This window comes from Sinocyclocheilus rhinocerous, unplaced genomic scaffold, assembly GCF_001515625.1.
Source record: "Sinocyclocheilus rhinocerous isolate Xijiao unplaced genomic scaffold, SAMN03320098_v1.1 scaffold1548, whole genome shotgun sequence".
NCBI lineage: Eukaryota > Metazoa > Chordata > Actinopteri > Cypriniformes > Cyprinidae > Sinocyclocheilus > Sinocyclocheilus rhinocerous.
The window spans coordinates 93,339-111,901 of NW_015630996.1; the positions used below are offsets into that span (position 1 = coordinate 93,339).

Genomic DNA, 18,563 nt, shown 5'->3' on the forward strand with positions numbered 1-18,563 from the left:
GACCAGTTTTAACTCCGAGTGAAAGGTACTTTTTTCCCCTCCTACATCTGCAGTTCAGATGTGTGGAACATGACCGATATGTTTGCTTCAAATGCTGCAGGACGCGGGATGTGCACGACTTTCAGGATGCTTGAAGGAGAGGTGAAACAGAATTGATGCTGTTGTTCAAGATTTGGATATACGGTGGTATAAAATGCAAGATTAAATGCAACATCATCATGGTATCTCAATTGCTTTAGACGTTTCCAGCACCTAGCTATGTCTCTTTGCTGCTGCTTGTTTCTGATATTCAGTTTGAAAAATTGCATGCCTTGATCTCTGAATACTGAAACATGGAAACTCTGATAAGCACCACTCTACCATCCAATGTGAGCAGCAGTCTACCAATCAATACGACGTCTCCAGGGAGTGAAGGACAAGGGTTGAAGTCCTTGGAGCTGTTCATCATGGTGATCATCATCACCATTATCATCGTAGGTAACCTTCTGGTCATCATCGCTATCGCACGCACCTCCCAGCTGCAGACCACGACAAATATCTTCATCATGTCGCTGGCATGTGCTGACCTCATAATGGGGGTGCTGGTAGTGCCACCGGGTGCCACGATAGTCGTAACGGAGGAATGGCAACTCAATAAGACTTTGTGCGAGTTATGGACATCGGTTGATGTGTTATGCGTAACTGCCAGCATAGAGACCCTTTGCATCATCGCGGTGGATCGGTATATTGCAATCACACGGCCTCTGCGGTATAAACTGCTTCTGAATAAGTGCAGGGCTCGAATTATCGTTTGTGTCGTGTGGCTGGTCTCGGCTTTAATCTCCTTCGTCCCCATTATGAATCAGTACTATCGTGCGGAGGATGACGAGAAAGCACAAAAATGTTACGAAGACCCCAAGTGCTGTGATTTAGAAATAAACAAGCACTTTGCTATCATTTCGTCAGTGGTTTCGTTCTACATCCCACTACTCATCATGATTTTCGTCTACGCACGTGTCTTTCTCATTGCCACACGACAGGTGCAGCTCATCGACAAGAACCGTTTGAGATTCCAAAACAAGTGCATGGGAAATCAGGCACTGCCGACGCTCCACGGCAACAACAACTTGCCTTCGACGTGCAATAACATCGGAGGAACGATGGCAAGGCGGAAAAGTTCGCGAAGGCGACCGTCGAAATTAACCGTCGTCAAGGAGCACAAGGCCCTCAAGACGCTGGGCATCATCATGGGCGTCTTTACACTCTGCTGGTTGCCTTTCTTCGTGGTGAACATCATTAAGGGCTTCAATCGAAACGTGCTGGACCAGAACGTTTTTCGTTTCTTAAACTGGTTAGGCTACATCAACTCCGGCCTCAACCCCATCATCTACTGCCGAAGCCCAGAGTTTCGTGCGGCCTTCAAGAACATTCTTGGCTGTCCCTGGATACCCACTCTGAAAATGAACTTCCTTTACAAGGGGCTTCGGACTCGATGCCCCTGCTTCTTGGGGTCTGCAGAGCCAGGAATGCCTGGATCGTTCCAGAAGCCCCCCATATCGCAAGAGACACTGCCTGAGGACGGGAGCAGCCAGAGCAGCTACAGGAGCGAGGAGCCGTCACCGGGACAGCCGCACTCCAACGGAAGCACCTTCTTCAGTGAATTCTCCGAAGCCGAGGCAGAGTTGTGAGTTTCCGTCTCTTCTTACTTCAGTGCTTTTAGCCGTAGAGTTTTACACTTTACCTTGCCACGATTTATTTTAGTACTCACAATATGTCTGATCAATTTTCCAAGATGTTCAGAAGAGCAAAATTGTTCTTCTTGATAATGCATGTAAGTATTAGGTCTGCATTGATGAACAATGAATCAGTGCCATGTCAGTAAGGTCAGCTTGCTCTATATCACGTCAGGTGAATTGCAAACCTGCTGTAATCATATGACCCAAAGTTGTGAATGCGCTTGTGGCCACTTTTCTCAGGGGGGATGAAGACCTGTGAGAAGTGTGTCAAAGTTGAGCCGGGCAGTGTTGAAGTTGTCTCGGATTACAGAGCAACTGGACGTGTACAACATTTCACACAAAAATGAACGACTTGTTTTGGAACTGCTTACGGTGGAATGTGAAACAGCCAGGTGAAGTTTGTGCAGGGGGAAAAAATACAAGGCTTAGGCTCATAATTGCTTGTGTTTATAGCTGGAATACACAGAAACAAGCGGGCCAGTCAAACCTAATGCAGATGAAGCTTCCTCGCGGGAGCTACAACACTTAATGTTCTTCATGGGGAAGAATGTGTGCTTTGGTTTGAACATTTTGGCATTATCTTTAAAAGAACGTGTGTCAGAAGAAAAGTATGAGGAATGGAACAGGACACAAGCTCTGATATGAAAGAGAAACCATGTGCTCTAAATCTGGCCTTTTCTCTTAAATGCTCAAGAGAAGTGACCATCTTAAAAGAAGCACACTTGCCCTTTTGTTTATTTTTGTTGGACTTTAAATTGTTGATAATAGTGAAGTAAATTATTTATAATAAAAAAAAAGTATTTTAACTGTACAATTACTTCACAGAGAAAAATATGAAAAGTGAAAGCTAATATACAAAATATACTGTATATCACATGGATATACAGCCATGACACCAGACTACACAGTCTACATATTTAACTATATTTGCAGTGTCACTTCAACGAAAAGCAGCAAAAATCATGCTGCATTCTCTAGAAATAAAAAATGAGAGTAAGGAGAAAAAAAAGGCACAATGTGAAATAATGTTCTCTTATTTCATTACAGACCTAAATTTCTTCATCCAGACCAAAATTATAATTAATCCAACATTGTCCACAGGAGCAAACACTTCATTATTGTTTTGTTTCCTAATGCATTGTCAGATTTACAATGCAAATAGTCATCCGATAATTGTGGGTTTTTATCCAGATAGTATGGTAGTTCTTTTAATGACCCACTGCAAGAGGCCAATTGTAAAGTAGTTGTGTTTTTGTGGTTTTTCAACTGTATAAACTCTGCTTCTGCAACACATGAACTAAATACTTAAACTACACTACATATTTCCAAACATAAACAATAATATATTTTTGGTGTCAAAATAAATTTTTGGTAAACATGTCACAGATAATAATAACAAAAAACCAACATCGGATTTTGAATTCACTAAAATTACTAAAACTGGATATTGTTTTTGCTCTGTTTATAGAAGCTTTTCAGGAAAGGTTTTTCCTAGAAGAGGGGAGACACAGTTGACTATCACAGTACAGGGTTTACAGCAGCTGTTACAGGGGTCTGGGTGGGCAAGCCCTGGAGACATTTCCTAGCCACAATGAAGTGGAAACAATGCACACGCATACGCATTTCACATCCAAACCAGAGCATGTGAGCGGAGCGGAGCGTGAGCGGAGCGGGGAGATTGGTTTACGGTGAGCGTGAGCGGAATATTAACGGAGCGCTTGCTTGGGCGGTTAGAGCGACTGAGCGGAGCGCACGTCCATAGAGCGGAAAACGTAACGGAGCGTCACACCGCTCCGCTTCGCTCACATGCTCTGATCCATACACAGTCATGTGCGCCAGACACTACAGCAGAGACCATTTTTTTAATCTTGGGTTTTGAGGAAATAATAAAAAGAGCACAATGCTTTCTCTCTTTCAAAAAATGACCAAAAATTGTTAAAATTATATTTTTTGTTGATTCAATACATCCCACTATAAATAGAAGGCACGTTTATTGTGAATTACAGATTTACATCAAACCAAACATGCCAACCGAATTGTAAGATTAAATTTTTACAAGCATTATTGTTAAGTCTTTATATGTAATTTCAAATTATAACATAAGAGACTTAACTGATCTCGCTCTATACAAAAAACGGCTTTTCATTTTATTTTACAAATGCAAAACTCATTTTTCTTGAGGACATGAAGTTCGAGCTGCTGAACCCACAGCAGACTTCATGTAAGGAGAAAAATGTTGCGGTGGAAACCGAGAGGCAAAAGCGGAGAGAAAGGAACAACTCCGAATCCAGTCATTCTGCGCGACTTCAATCTCCAAATGCTTAAAGCAGCGAGTTCACGGGTGTCAGGTAGCCCATTTCAACAAACAAATCACATTATTCAGCGTATAGCTCACCAACTTGCGAGTACATTGAGTAAAATTTGATCAGCCCTGTGATGTCTGAAGGCCTTTTACGTCAACGGTGTACTTTGGTTTTTGTAAACCGTGACCAGGTCTCCAGTGAGATTCATTAAACACGAGGCAGCTCGAACATTATGTCTAGCACAATGTAATAAGACAAAATGAGCATTTCGAGTATTTTTAGTGCAGCGTATTATGAAAGTTCCTCTTGTAGACACGCAGTAATTCAAATAATGACAGATGGGAGATAATGGCAGTGTGTTTTGCTTAACGGGAAGTCAACATTTTGCCGCTCCATGCTACTGATGGGTACATTTTGTGTTGCCGGCAGAAAGACGTAAATGAAGCCACAATGATTGCTTTGTGTTTCAGAGTACATTGAGAAAGGGTTGAAATGATGTGTGTGTGTGTATCGATTAACCCTGAATGAGAAAGGGCATTTGTTGCAATTGTTTTCTGTGAGCAAGCATGCATTTTTCACGCAATATGAATTTTGGAAGCGTGACGTCAATTGTATATAACTGCTGTAGAAACTAAATATGGATTGATTGTTGTCTGTAAATTTGTTGCTACCACTGAATTAACTTGTAGGGGTGAGAATGAGGTTTCTGTAGTGTTTTTGGCAAGTTTTAGGGCCCCTCTGTTGCTTCTCTGACACCCCTAGGAGCTGATAAACTTTATCACTGAAACGCAACACTTCCGCCTTTAAGGAGAAACTGTTTACGACCTAAACAGAGCAAGCGCAGTGAATGCTCAAAGCGAAGGCAAGATAGTAAGCAAACTCTTGACGAAACCTCAATTTCTGCTTGGAAATGAGAGATTCATTTTTTGTTTCATGTCAGGATTTCGAAGACTTCAACTAAAAAAAATCAACTAACAAAAGTTTACAGAGCCCGACAAAAAACAAATAAATAAATAAGAAGAGGGAGCCACTGGATTCTAAAATAAAAGGCTTTTTAAAAAAAAATTTTCAGCTGACAAATTACATAATCACTGTTTATTCAATTTATTATATAATATTTACTATATAAATTTTTATTATCTGTATACACTTATTATAAAATAGAATTAATTTATCAAAACAAACTAAAAAAAATTTTTTTGATAAATGATTTTTATATTTAAATTTATTTTTTTTATTAATCTGGAAATAGAGTCTCAAATATAATTCTTATTTTAAATCGCACATCTAAAACAAATTACTCACGGTTCAGTGAGGGAGTCAGCCGTAAACAATTCACTGATTCAACACTGTTTCATAAATCATGACTGACTCATTGAAAAGAACTAGTTCATATGAGTTACTTCATTTTGAATCGGAAACACTGGCGTAATCATTGATGAAACATTTCATAAGGGTACTTACTTTATGACAGTTTTCCCGATTGTCACCAATGGCGACTACATATTAAATTATTATTGCAAATTTGCATTTTTGTCACATTTGCAACTATTTTAGTCTGGGACTGTACTGGACTGTATTCGTTGCTTGTGCTTGATCTTGACATATCATCTGTAAGTATAAAGGTCAGTAAACACAGCCGTAAATGCAGAAATTACTTCTCCAACACATTTGCATACTAAAGTCGAAGTCTGTTTTGATTGGAGCACATCCTGCTGATGATTGGCCAAAAGAAATAAACTGCGTTCACCTATCCATGCAAACTTCACGTTAGATGGACACTTCAAAAGTAAAGTTTTGTTGGGAAAATAATCAAATGAGTTAATGTAGATGGAGACTAGAACATCATCTACACTGCAGAGCATTCTCTCTGCATTACTCCATAGGATTACAATGTTCTAACTCTGAAAATTAACAGTTTTTTTTTTTTTTTTGGAAAATGTAACAGCTTTAAATCAGGATATTCTTTCATTATGAGCAAGCCTGGAAATTTCCATTTGCCGCGTTAAAAATGTGCGTCATGCTGTATGACATTCTTCAAATTAGGATGTCAGTTCCATCTGATCGTGACTGCACTGATCTAAAAAGCATTTGCGAAGCGGGCTGTTACTGTACGGCTGTCTGACACCTGTGTGAGTATTTTCCTGGAGCCTGACTTTGCAAACAGGTGCTTAATCACTGAATAGGTTTATGAGGAAGAGTACAATACAGCTGACAAGCCGAGGCTGGTATAATGGCTTATCTGCTCCCATCGCCTTCATTGCTGTAACACTGGGGCACCATGTTTCCACAGATCACAGGTTTATCGCCACCATCAGCTACTGGTATCGCTCTCTGGCTACTGTTGATCTTTACAAGAAAGGAGAGCTCAGATTGGCTCTTGATTGATAAATAACAGAGTGGCGTAACAGGTTTCGGTTTGAGATCTTAAATCAAGGAGCGGCAGAATAGTGGGAGTTAAACACCTTTTTTTACCCCCCTGTTCCATTTAAGTGATTAAAAACACACTAAAGCCACAAAAAGCTAAAAAAAAAAATTTTTTTTTAAAGTTGAATGCAAAAGGAGAAATTTCGATGAAGGTATTGGTTGATCTTTTCCATGTAATACAAAAAATAGAGACTGAAGCATTCAAGCCTCATGTAGGACCCAAAACACCTGAAACAGATTATAGAAGTAGTCCATGGGACTATATCCAACATTTTATGAAGAAATATAAAGATGTGAATGATTTGTGAACCTTTCAAGTTCAAAAAACAATTCATTTACAAATCAGACTGATTTGATTGTCAGGTTCAGCTCACTGGAGTAGAACATCATAGTTTTATACTTTATCATTTTAGTGTTTTTGCATCCATAAAACATACAGTGTGAGTAATGAATAATTATACTGAATTATAATTATACAAATTAAAATTTTTGAATGAACTATTTCTTTCAATTTGATGAAAGTCGCATATAACAAAACTGTAATGACCATTAATATTTGAACAATGAATATGCCCAGATGGCCTTCGGTTTCGTAATAACGCTCTGATGTTGGCCTTCTGAACATGTGCATTAAGCCATATGTTGTACATCAGCACAAGCATGCCTTCAAATGATTGCTCTATTATTCTCAGTGAAAAAAGAGGGAGAGCTGGAAAAAAAGAAAGAATGACCAAAAAAGTGCAGACAGAATAAGCAATGAGGTAATTCTCTGCAACAGGATATGAACTCAATATGGAAAAGAGCTCTTTTAGCCACAATATAGAGCAAATCAGCAAGATCTGGCCATCCCTATCGGCCTGCTATATGATGACCTCAGCGTTATTCTCATTTCAGGAGATCATCTCTTACTCAGGTCACCTGAGTCTAAGCTTACAGTGGTTTATCAGAAGAAGCTGCAGCATCAGTTCAGTTTATGGAGTAAAACTCTTATTTTTGGGCATTTAAAACGAGCTACTTCAACCCTCATGTTCTTTTAAGATTGACTTGTTTTTCTTACCCCAGTGATGTATTTGTAAATAATAATAATAATAATTGTAATGTTGAGTTTAACCTTTTATTGTTGCCGTGAAAGTCTTTTAGTAAGTATATCATATCATATCATATCATATCATATCATATCATATAAAAATACTGCAGTGGTTTGCTTGCACTCATAAAAGTAAAGGTTCTTTCTGTAGGCATCTGTAGTTCCATGAAGAACCTTTAGCATCCATGGAACCTTTCCATTCTGCAAAAGGTTCTTTAGATTATTAAAGTAATCTTCACACTATAAAACTATTCTATTATATGGCATCACTACTAAACCGCTCTTTTGGGACCTTTATTGTCAGGGTCACATTGGCTCCAGCAAAAACACATTATAGAAAAATATAATAAAACTAATCGAATTAAAGCACTAGTAGGAGTCTCTCTCTACACCAGTAAGATAGATTCATATGCATATTATATCACAACTATAGATATTAAACTATTAAAATGGCTTTGGTGTCTCTCCCTAAACAGATAATTGGAGCATTATGTTGACAGAAGACTTTAATAATAATAATTCCACATTTGCATAACAATTTTCTGGATACTACTGTACCACTCAAATCGTGAGAAATCTTCTTAATTATGACCAAATGCTGCACAGCAGAGTGGAGATATAATAAGAATATATACTGAATGAATTAAGATATACATTGCCGTTTAAAATACAGTAAAAACAGCAATATTGTGAAATATTATTACAATTCAAAAGAACTGTTTTCTATTTTCGTATATTTTAAAATGTAATTTGTTCTTGTGATGTGAAAGCTGAATTTTCAGCATCATTACTGCAGTCTTCAGAAATCATGCTGATTTGCTGCTCAAGAAACATTTCTGATTATTACTAATATTGAAAGTAGTTGTGTTGCTGGAAGCACTAATAATCAAAAGTTTGTTTTGATTTCTTTTTGAAGAAATTAATACTTTTATTCAGCAAGGATGCATTTAATTGATCAAACGTGACAACAAAGGCATTTATAACATTACAAAAGATTTTAATATATTCTCCTCTGTTCTTTTGAACTTTCTATTCAAAGAATTCTGAGGGGGAAAAAGTCACCCACACATCTAATGATCAAATAAACAAGCCAGCCGTGTGTCTACAGCCAAATCACAACCTAGCATTTGGACAACAGCACTCTTGCTTGCGTGATGTTGCTTCAAAACATCTTTAAAAAACCTTGCGTCATCTATATGCATCAGGCTCCGCTGACATGCAGAACGTGTTTAATGATGCACTGGCTCGTCCATAATATGGACATCTTGATTTTGGAAAGCAAACATACACTTTTGCTTCAGTATTGAACTCTGTGAACTCTACAAGTAGCAGACGAGTGAATTGGAGATCGCATTATAGATCCATTAAAGCTTATTACATACCAAGTATCACAGCGGCTTGTTCCCGAAAAGTAATCTGAAACTCTGCCTCGGCGAACAATCATTTGTTGAAATTGGAGGACGAAAATGATGATATTCGAGCGAACGAGCTGGAAAATAAAAAACGAGGGATGTCACGGGGTTAAAAGGATAATGATTCAGGCTGTTGAAAAAGGATTTGCAGAGTGTCAGAAAGATGTGGTTTGGCTTGTTTTGGATGTCGTGCTGAGATCAGAGTTCTCCTCGTGCAGGAGAGATGGAGAGGGCTTTCAAACAGCAGGAGAATAATAACTCAGGCAGCCGCCAACGTCACATTCTGTTATTGAAACGAATACACGGTACTTCCAATGGAATGGGGGGGCAATGGAGTAAATGTTTCCCATGGTTCATTTGCAACAAATAAAGCTCTTTTTCCAGCCTCAAAATCACTTCTCGATAGCTAAAAGGAAATTCCACCAATTCTTCAAAATGTCCTCAGTATGTTGGTGTGCGGACGCAAACAAGGCCACTTTGTATAATTACAGGCACCTCACTAATCGCTGGTCATTCAACAACAGCTTTGGAAAACAGAGTAAAAGAAAAGAAATATCTAACCCATAAGATATGAAGGACGTGTCACATTAACTGAGCTCCTTCAGTGGAGGGCCTATTTACTCTAAACCAGAAAGATATTCATTTTATACAGGCAATAAATAAAGCCAGCTGTGAAACCTTCTGATCCACCTGCTGGCTTTACTGCATTTAAACTCTTAATACATTTGAAGGCAGCAGCCTGAAGGCTGGATAAAACAATTACACACATGTACATCTGTCACCACGGGAGGTGATAATGTGTGGAGGATTATGGGTAATTTATTTTGCTTAATTCTTAATTCTCAATAACTTCACTGCCCTCAATACATGGCTTTATACGTCTGTTTATACGTCCGTATAAATGTATTTCGTTTTCCAGAATAAATATAAATACACAATACAAACAAATTAACATAGTATATATGTTTTTTTTTTTATATATATATATATATATACTAGTAATCTTTTAATTACAGTATATATAATTATTTATACTTTTTCAATTAGTTTATATATTTATTGAATTATAGAATATAGTTCATTTAAAACTTTTTGTTTCTTATTTAAATTATAAACAATAATTAAAAATGGTAGTTTTGGCTAAAAAACTATGGTTTTATTTGTTTGTTGAGATTCAATGTTATTAATAGACATAATTTCATCACTTCAAATAAAATTTGATTAAAACCTTAACTGTTAACTGGATACTCATTTAATAATAATAATAATACATTATTGCGATTAATGATTCATTTTCATGATCAATAAATTGCTACTGTAAATAAAACACTTTGGATGAATATTTTTATGAGTAACAGCATCAGTACTGAAATACTGCCAGATCGATCCTCCCACCCTGAATTCAAGATAAATTCTTTGAAAACAAGTTGCCTTATTTTAAACAAATGACGCAAATCTGTTATTTAAGGATTATTCTGTTATTTAGTTAACAGAACGAGACAAATGCTGCAGAAAAGAGTAGCTAATGTGTATATCTATTGATTTGGATCACATTTTGTGGTGGTTCTTGTACAAAGTCTAACGCATGGAGATATTGTCCATGAGAGCGATACTCAAAACTCCTGCGGGACTGCAAATAAACTCACCAAAATTAGTTTAAGCTGTCATTGGCTCAGAGTTTAATTCAATCTTTGGTGACATGATTTGCATAGCGGTCGTGGACTTCTGTTCCTTTCTCAGCTGTGCTCGGCTCCCTCATTCTGCCAAAACAGCTGCGTAATAAAGTCAATATCTCTGCATTTCCAAATTTCTCACGAGAGGCAAGAGTCAAGTTACTTTCACATCAAAAGTAGAGGAGCAGCTGCTCCCGTCTCACAGACCGCTTTGCCACATTTTTTCTACGGTTATGATACAGTGCGATTTTTCAGTCAGTGGCCAGCAGCAGCGGTGGATTATGGGCCGTTTATGAGGTGATGACATTCACACCGAAGCCTCGTTCACACTGACCTAGATTTTATTGCTGGAGGTCGCCAAATGTCTGTATTATTGGTGGCCAATATGTTGTTACTGCCACTGGATGACCTAATGTTGGGCATAGCTTTTGTACAATACTAAATATGAAAAAAAAAAAATTTCATATTTGAGCCTTACTGACATGGCCGTGAGGGTTCATATGAAAGGTTGTATGTTTTTAAAGCGAACATCAAGCACTCGGTAATTCGCTATTCAACGCCGATCGCACACGCATCGAAACAAGTACCAGCAAGGTTGTTTTTGTGTTTGTACTCTTCAGAGCCAAAAATCAGCGAGTGAGAACCTCGATGTTCTGCCCTGTGAGACTTTCAGTCTGTTTTTAACGTTTATCTGATGAATGTCTCAGAAGCATATTGTATATCAAATCAGTTAAGCCTCATTCGGTTCTGAAAAGAAAGTCAGGGGGGAAAATGTAGAATGCCTTTGTAGGGTAAAGCACTGGAGGTCAAAGGGCAGCTCTGTGGTTCGGCTATGCTGTGGTGGAGTAAAAATGGAGTAATCACCATAGAAACTGAATTGGCAGATGGGACGGGTGGAAATATTTGTTCAAACCGTTGTCATTCAGCTACCGATGTTGAAACAGCGTTGTGTCAGCTCTAGCAAAATATTAAATAACATTTGACGGGGTTGGAATAGGATTACTAAGCGCTACTTTTAGAAATATTTATTCAGAACAAACTTAAAATGATAGTTTACCCAACATCTAAATCAGTGGTCACCAACCTTTTTAGGCCCAAAATCCCTGACCTCGGCCTTTATGAAAGACAAGATCTACCTATTGAAGAATTGATAGAAAAAGACATCCCAGATTGTTCTTCAAATTTGAGGCCTTTTACTTTTAATTTTAATTAATGATAACAGAATTGAGATCAGTGGTCGCCATCCCGTCGATCGCGATCATTTATATTAATGTATCACTGAAGGGAACTGTCTTGAGAAAAGTTTCGATGGCAATGGCATTTTCTTCTCCGTATAAAGACATCACTAACTTACCCTCGTTCCAAAACCCATATGACTTACTTTCGTACTGAGGAACACAAAATAATTTATTCTGAAGAATGTTTAGTTTTGGTTCATATAATGAAAGTCAATGGGGTCCAAAAATACTGGACTACTTTGAATTTAATCATATGGACAAACCTTAAAAAAAAGTGTGTTCCTAAGGAGAAAGTCAAACGGGTTTAGAATTGACTTCTTTTTGAAATATTTATTCAAAACAAACCTGTAAGACTTACATTTCTTTCTTCCTGAGGAACACAAAAGAATGTATTCTTAAGAATGTTTATTTTTGGTTAATATAATGAAAGTCAATGGGATCCAAAAATACTGGACCAATTTGAATTTAATCATGTGGACAAATCTTTAAAAAAAAAAGAAAGAAAAAAAGTGTTCCTCAGAAGAAGGTCAAACAGGTTTAGCATGGCATAATGGAGAGTACATAATGACAGAATTGAGATTTTAGATCAAATGTATATAAAATAATTATTGCAAAAAATTGTTTCTACCAAAATATTAAATATTTGACGGGGTTGAAATAAAAATACTACAGACTTCTTTTAGAAATATTTATTCAAACAAACATAGACTTCCATTATTCCTTTCTTTCTGAGGAACATAAAATAAGTTATTCTGAAGAATGTTTGGTTCATATAATGCAAGTTAATGGGGTCCAAAACGACACAACCCCTTTGACTTTAATTTTATGGACATGTTTTAAAATTTGTAAAAAATACATTTTTGTATGTGTTCCTTAGAAGAAAGTCAAACAGGTTTAGAATGACATGAAGGTGAGTTAATGATGATAGTGATAGTGACTTTCTTAGTCAACAAACTATCTCTATATTTGTTCAAGCCATTCTTGTAGAGGCCTGTAATAGATTAAGTGTAAAACTTGTGAGAACATTTGTTGATTGTGAGGTCACTTCCTCAACCATGCCAATACTGCGGTTTGACTAAGTGGCAGAAATTATATCAGCGTGCTGAACTCTAACCTCAGGTTTTACAGTTAATTTACAGTTAAACTGTGTAAATTCGATGGACAACAGGCACATTACGATGCTACCGGATCTACAGGACCTTCGGTTCATATAACTGTTTGGTACAGCTGGTATTGGAGCATGAAATCAGCCTTGGAAGAGCTCCATTTTACTGAATGATTGGACAGAACTACATCCATGGAAGCACATAATCGGAATACGACATCTTATTACTCAAAATGACTGCACAAACATTTATGTACACATATAATGACATCAAATTTCCTTGACAAAAGAGATGGATGTGTCTGTGACAAAAAGCAAACAAGCGTGGGCTGGATTGCCATGAATTTAGCTGATGAAGAGATGATTGGGCTGAACTAAGGCCAACTCGCTGAGATTGGATCATGTAGGGGGGTTTTTTGGAGAAGGCCGTATCTGGTTGGAATGCTCAAGAAAAGTGTCACCCGGTCCTGTCAAGATTTAGTTCCCAGTGTAGCGCTCACTTCCTTCTTTGATATTTGTCGGAAGCCTTTTCCTCCGATACTGGACAATGTCTCTCGTCAATGCTTGTCAGCAAACACGGGCGTTTTTCTCACGAGAAACCAAACGGTGAAAAAAATATAAATGGAAGTTGTTGTTTCTTTCACTTGTATGCAGCATCTATAAGAAGAATTCCATGTATGGTACATGAAAGGCCTTCTGGACATCCAAAGGCAGATTTGATAAATGAGCTAAAGCTAAACAGGATACTGATATTCCACCCACAGTACAAGCTAAACCTGATATAAATCATGCTTTCCACTCCTGGTTTACATTTTATTACAATGGCGACCTCACTTTCCCTCAGGCACTGAGTGTGTGACAGGTATTGTGCTATATAAATGGCTGTGATTCATTTAAATGGAAACACTATGGCCAGTGAGGGCTGAGTACAGTAAATCAAGGTGGAACTCAATGGAGAGCAAGATATGAGAGTGTATATGTGACTGCGTTATGTTTTATAAACTCTATTTGTTTTTATAGGTGTGGTCAGAGGGGCTATTTTTAGTATGTTTTCATTTTTAGTATAACAGTTGGAACAGTTGGATGCTTGTTACCATGCTGGATTGGAAAAACAAGGTTTTTCTAGATTTCAAATTGTGCTATCAAATTTAGTTTGATACTGTATGAGTGACTTTAAATCAAAAGGAAATACTTTTAGAATTCTAAGGCCTTGTTCAGACAGGCAGAAAAAAAATGTTTGCCTATCCAACTCAGATCTGTGTCTTTTTTTTTATTATTTGGAACAAGGGAAAACAACACATTAAATGTGAATTTTCGCAAGAACCTTTGTAGGTGGTTTTAAATCTGATTAAAATCAGTTGCGTTTCAGTCCGAGTGATCAGATCGGATTTCATGTGGTATTTTTGTCATTCATTGACCAACAGGTTGTTTCATCACATTCCCACCAGCATATTAAATTTCAGCTGAAATCAAGTAAAGATTTCTGTCATAACATTACTTAATGAATTAAGTATCATGCTAACTAACAATAACAATCCTGGACGGATGGATAGATGAATGAACATTTGGTAACAGTTTACAACAAGGTTCCATTTGTTTAAGATTACCATGAGCTAACATTAACATGAACTAACAATGAAAAATACTTCTAAATAATTTATTAATCTTAGTTATTGTATATTTCAACATTGACAAGGCATTATTTAAACCAATATTGTATCTGTTAAATTTTTAATGGACCTGAGCTAATGTGAACAATGAACCGTTGTATTTTTTTATTAACTAGCATTAATAAATGTGAATAATGCAACAAATGTATTGCTCATTGTAAGTTAATAATGTTATCTAATTGGACCTTATTGTGATGAATTGTTGTAACTTTAAATGTAATATTAAATTACACACTAGACTTAAAATTAACTGTAAAAAGTACTTTTAATATGTTAGTCAACGAATTTTAAAGTATGACAAAAGATGATTAAATAATGATTTAAATTGTACTTTTAGGTAAAACTGTTCATTTGATATTATTACAACGTGTACTTAAGTTAACAGACAAACCTTAAGAACACTTAAGTGTTAAGTAATTTTATTAACATTAAGTACACATTCAATAAAATTAGGCACACTTTTTCACACGTGGAACCTTGAACCTTATAAAAAAAAACACAGGTTTGAAAAGTGGGAAACTGGCAAGAAGATGATGAAGTTGATGATGATGTTCAAATGTGCAATAGAAATGAAACTCCAGCTAAGATTCTGTGGCCTTCTTTTTATTGTCCTCACATGGATATGGATGGCGGCAGACAAAAAGAAGCTGCACATTCTGTCAGCGCATCAGAAACCAAAGGTTAAAAATACCCCTCGTTCCTATGATTCTTTATGATGCAAGCAGAAATTAATCCATAACCGCGGCAGAGAGCTGAATGTGATGAATGATTGGGGTGCCACCATGAAACAATTCCGATAAGCGGACACAGCCAGCGGGATATAATAATAGTGTGAATATGAATATTGAAATGGAAAAACGTACAGTCATGTCATGACATTCATTCAATGATAAATTGGAATAATTACACTGGGAATAGTACACCCCCAATTTGAAATTATAACATAACAGACCCCTTTGACCCCTACGGTGTCAGGTAACTCCCAAAGCTCTCGGTTTTAATGAATAGCTTTGTAAGAAAAACAGCAGTGGAAGCATGACAGGAGGGAACTACTCGAGCTGAGTTAGCGAGATCACAAAACGAAGAAACTCAAAGCGCGTTCCAGGTGGCCTTTCTGGGCATGGCAGCAAGGCCAGATGTGATTAAAATATTTTCAGGTCATCAATCATTGAAGTTGACCATGTTTTACATCTGACATTTCACTGGACCCGCTTCCCAAATAAAGCGGTGTCCAATATAGTGGCCAACGTAACCATCTACCTTTACTCAGAAAAAGACATTTTAAACTAAATACACAGTATTTGAAAAGATGGGAAAATATCCCAATTTTTATTTAGAAATGCAATTTAAAATACCTGTTTTCTGTTTGAATATATTTTAAAATTTAATTTATTTCTCTGATGCGCAGCTGAGTTTTCAGCATCATTACTCCAGTCTTCAGTGTCACATGATCCTTCAGAAATCATTCAAATGCTAATTTACAGCTCAAGAAATATTTCTTATTATTATCAATGTTGAAAACAGTTGTACTGCTCTATATTTTTTGTGGAAACTGTGATATGTTGTTTCCAGGATTCTTTGACAAATAAAAAGAGCAGCATTTACTTGAAATATATATATTTGCAACAACGTATAAGTCTTGCATGCGTCCGTGCTAAAGAAAACTTATTTTAAAAAAGACCTATATATATACAAATTTGACAGACCAGCATATTAGTGTGCAGTAACATTTAAGATTTATCCATTTAACTTTAAAACCCTGTTTAACGTCATTTTCAAAGGTAAATATATGTGTCCCCTCTGTTTAAATGGAAATAATCTGCTATATCCAACATATTTTTAAGATAAGACACCATGGATTTGGTAACTGGCATGCGACAAGGGAAAGGGGCAGTACTAGTCCATCCAAATAGTATCTGACAAGTTAATGCCTTTTACAAGCCAGTGACTGTCAGACCAAGATTTGCATTTAGACATGCAGCCAGTGTTTTTGGCAATGTTTCCATTCATACTGGCTTTATTGGTGTGCACAGCTTTGACCACTTAAATAAATGTACTATCAGACGGCTACTTTTTAATTTCCAAACGTGGTAAGTTAAGACAGATAGACAGATAGATAGATAGATAGATAGATAGACTTTTTTCAAACTATTTCTCAGATTTCTCAAACATTGGTCAAAAACAGATAGTAACACCCTAATCTTGGTTTATGATCTAATGTTGCTGTATCAATGTTTAATAGCACCTACAAATGGTTTACGTATAGTTGTCTTTGCATATTAAAGGGATTGTTCACCCAAAGATGAAGATTCTGTCATCATAATCCAAACAGTTGCTGGTCTCCATTAACTTCCATAGTATTTTCCCTACTATGAATGTCAATGGGGACCAGCAACATTCTTCAAAATATCTTCTTTTGTGTTCAACAGAAGAAAGAACAACTTTAGGGTGAGTTAATGATGACACACGTTTCCATTCATACTGGCTTTATTGGTGTGCACAGCTTTGACCACTTAAATAAATGTAATATCAGACGGCTACTTTTTAATTTCCAAACGTGGCAAGTTAAGACAGACAGACAGATAGACAGATAGATAGATAGATAGATAGACAGACAGACTTTTTTCAAACAATTTCTCAGATTTCTCAAACATTGGTCAAAAGCAGATAGTAACACCCTAATCTTGGTTTATGATCTAATGTTGCTGTATCAATGTTTAATAGCACCTACAAATGGTTTACGTATAGTTGTCTTTGCATATTAAAGGGATTGTTCACCCAAAGATGAAGATTCTGTCATCATAATCCAAACAGTTGCTGGTCTCCATTAACTTCCATAGTATTTTCCCTACTATGAATGTCAATGGGGACCAGCAACATTCTTCAAAATATCTTCTTTTGTGTTCAACAGAAGAAAGAACAACTTTAGGGTGAGTTAATGATGACACACGATTTTCATTTTTGGGATGGAATATCCCTTTTAGCTGGGAAAATAAAAAGTATTGTAATAAACATTGAAAAATAAAATGCATACTTCAATCTGACATTTCTGATTTGTTTCTCCAGCTGTAACCTACAGGTGCAGGATGGCTGAAAGTCTGTAGCACGGCTGAAAGAAAAGGACGCTGAGGAAGAAGCAGGCAAAAGGACTGACCTACGTCACAGTTGGCTGGACTTCCCCAGCAGAGACCACAAGGGCCCAGCAAAACATCCATGAAGCCATCAGGGGAGCCTGCTCCAAAAATGAAAGACAAAAGAGTGCACAGATATAACCACAGAGAGACCAGTGCTGAGAGATATTCCTCACAAACAGCCCGTCTATGGAGAGAACGACTGAACTGGTACTGCTCATGGAGGAGTGTAGCACGGAGCGATCTGAAACTGCTTACGTTCTATCAAGCCGCGGAGTTCTGGCGCGATCCACTTCAGCCCGGTTTGGTCCGGTTTGTTTCAGTGCTATGTTCTGAGAATTGACTACTTCAAATACACGGACACAATAACTCTGAATAGACTCTTTAAGCACAGTGTGTTTTTTTAAATATAAAAAGTTTAGATTTTGTATAATATCCTATACTAAATTATTATTATTTATTTTACTCCCCACATTTTAGCTGTGAATGTGTAAAATGCTTGCAACATTAATATATCCGTGTTGTACAGTTTAACACTTAAACAGTCCACTGATTTTTTTCCAGTCCAGCCAACTCAATATATAAGCTACAAGATTTCCCGCTCTAAAACCCATCTCCACTCCTGAGAACGTTGAGAGCATGTGGACGGCTTCACCAATTTGAATGGGAGCGTTCGAATTTGGTTGCTGTGCAATTGAGTGCAAATTGTGTAAAATTGAAAACAGACAACAAGAGGAAGGCCAATTATTCGCTCACTCAAAAAAAAAAAAAAAAGGGATGAACTGATATAAAAATGGTAGCC

General features: G+C 36.9%; 1 protein-coding gene across 1 annotated transcript; it reads left to right on the forward strand.

The window, feature by feature from the left end:
• Positions 1–254: 254 nt before the first annotated feature.
• LOC107740977 (beta-1 adrenergic receptor-like) lies at positions 255–18,496 on the forward strand. The gene is made up of 2 exons (XM_016553545.1): positions 255–1,663; positions 17,697–18,496. Exons 1-2 carry the CDS (start codon positions 333–335, stop codon positions 17,722–17,724), a joined length of 1,359 nt encoding a protein of 452 aa, XP_016409031.1. The 5' UTR covers positions 255–332; the 3' UTR covers positions 17,725–18,496.
• The last annotated feature ends 67 nt before the right edge of the window (positions 18,497–18,563 follow it).

Bases quoted from the DNA above. Each gene is read 5' to 3' on its own strand.
- LOC107740977 (XM_016553545.1), top strand. From the start codon at position 333: ATGGAAACTCTGATAAGCACCACTCTACCATCCAATGTGAGCAGCAGT. The intron at 1,664-17,696 runs GTGAGTTTCCGT...TTGTTTCTCCAG, and splicing joins TCCGAAGCCGAGGCAGAGTT to CTGTAACCTACAGGTGCAGG.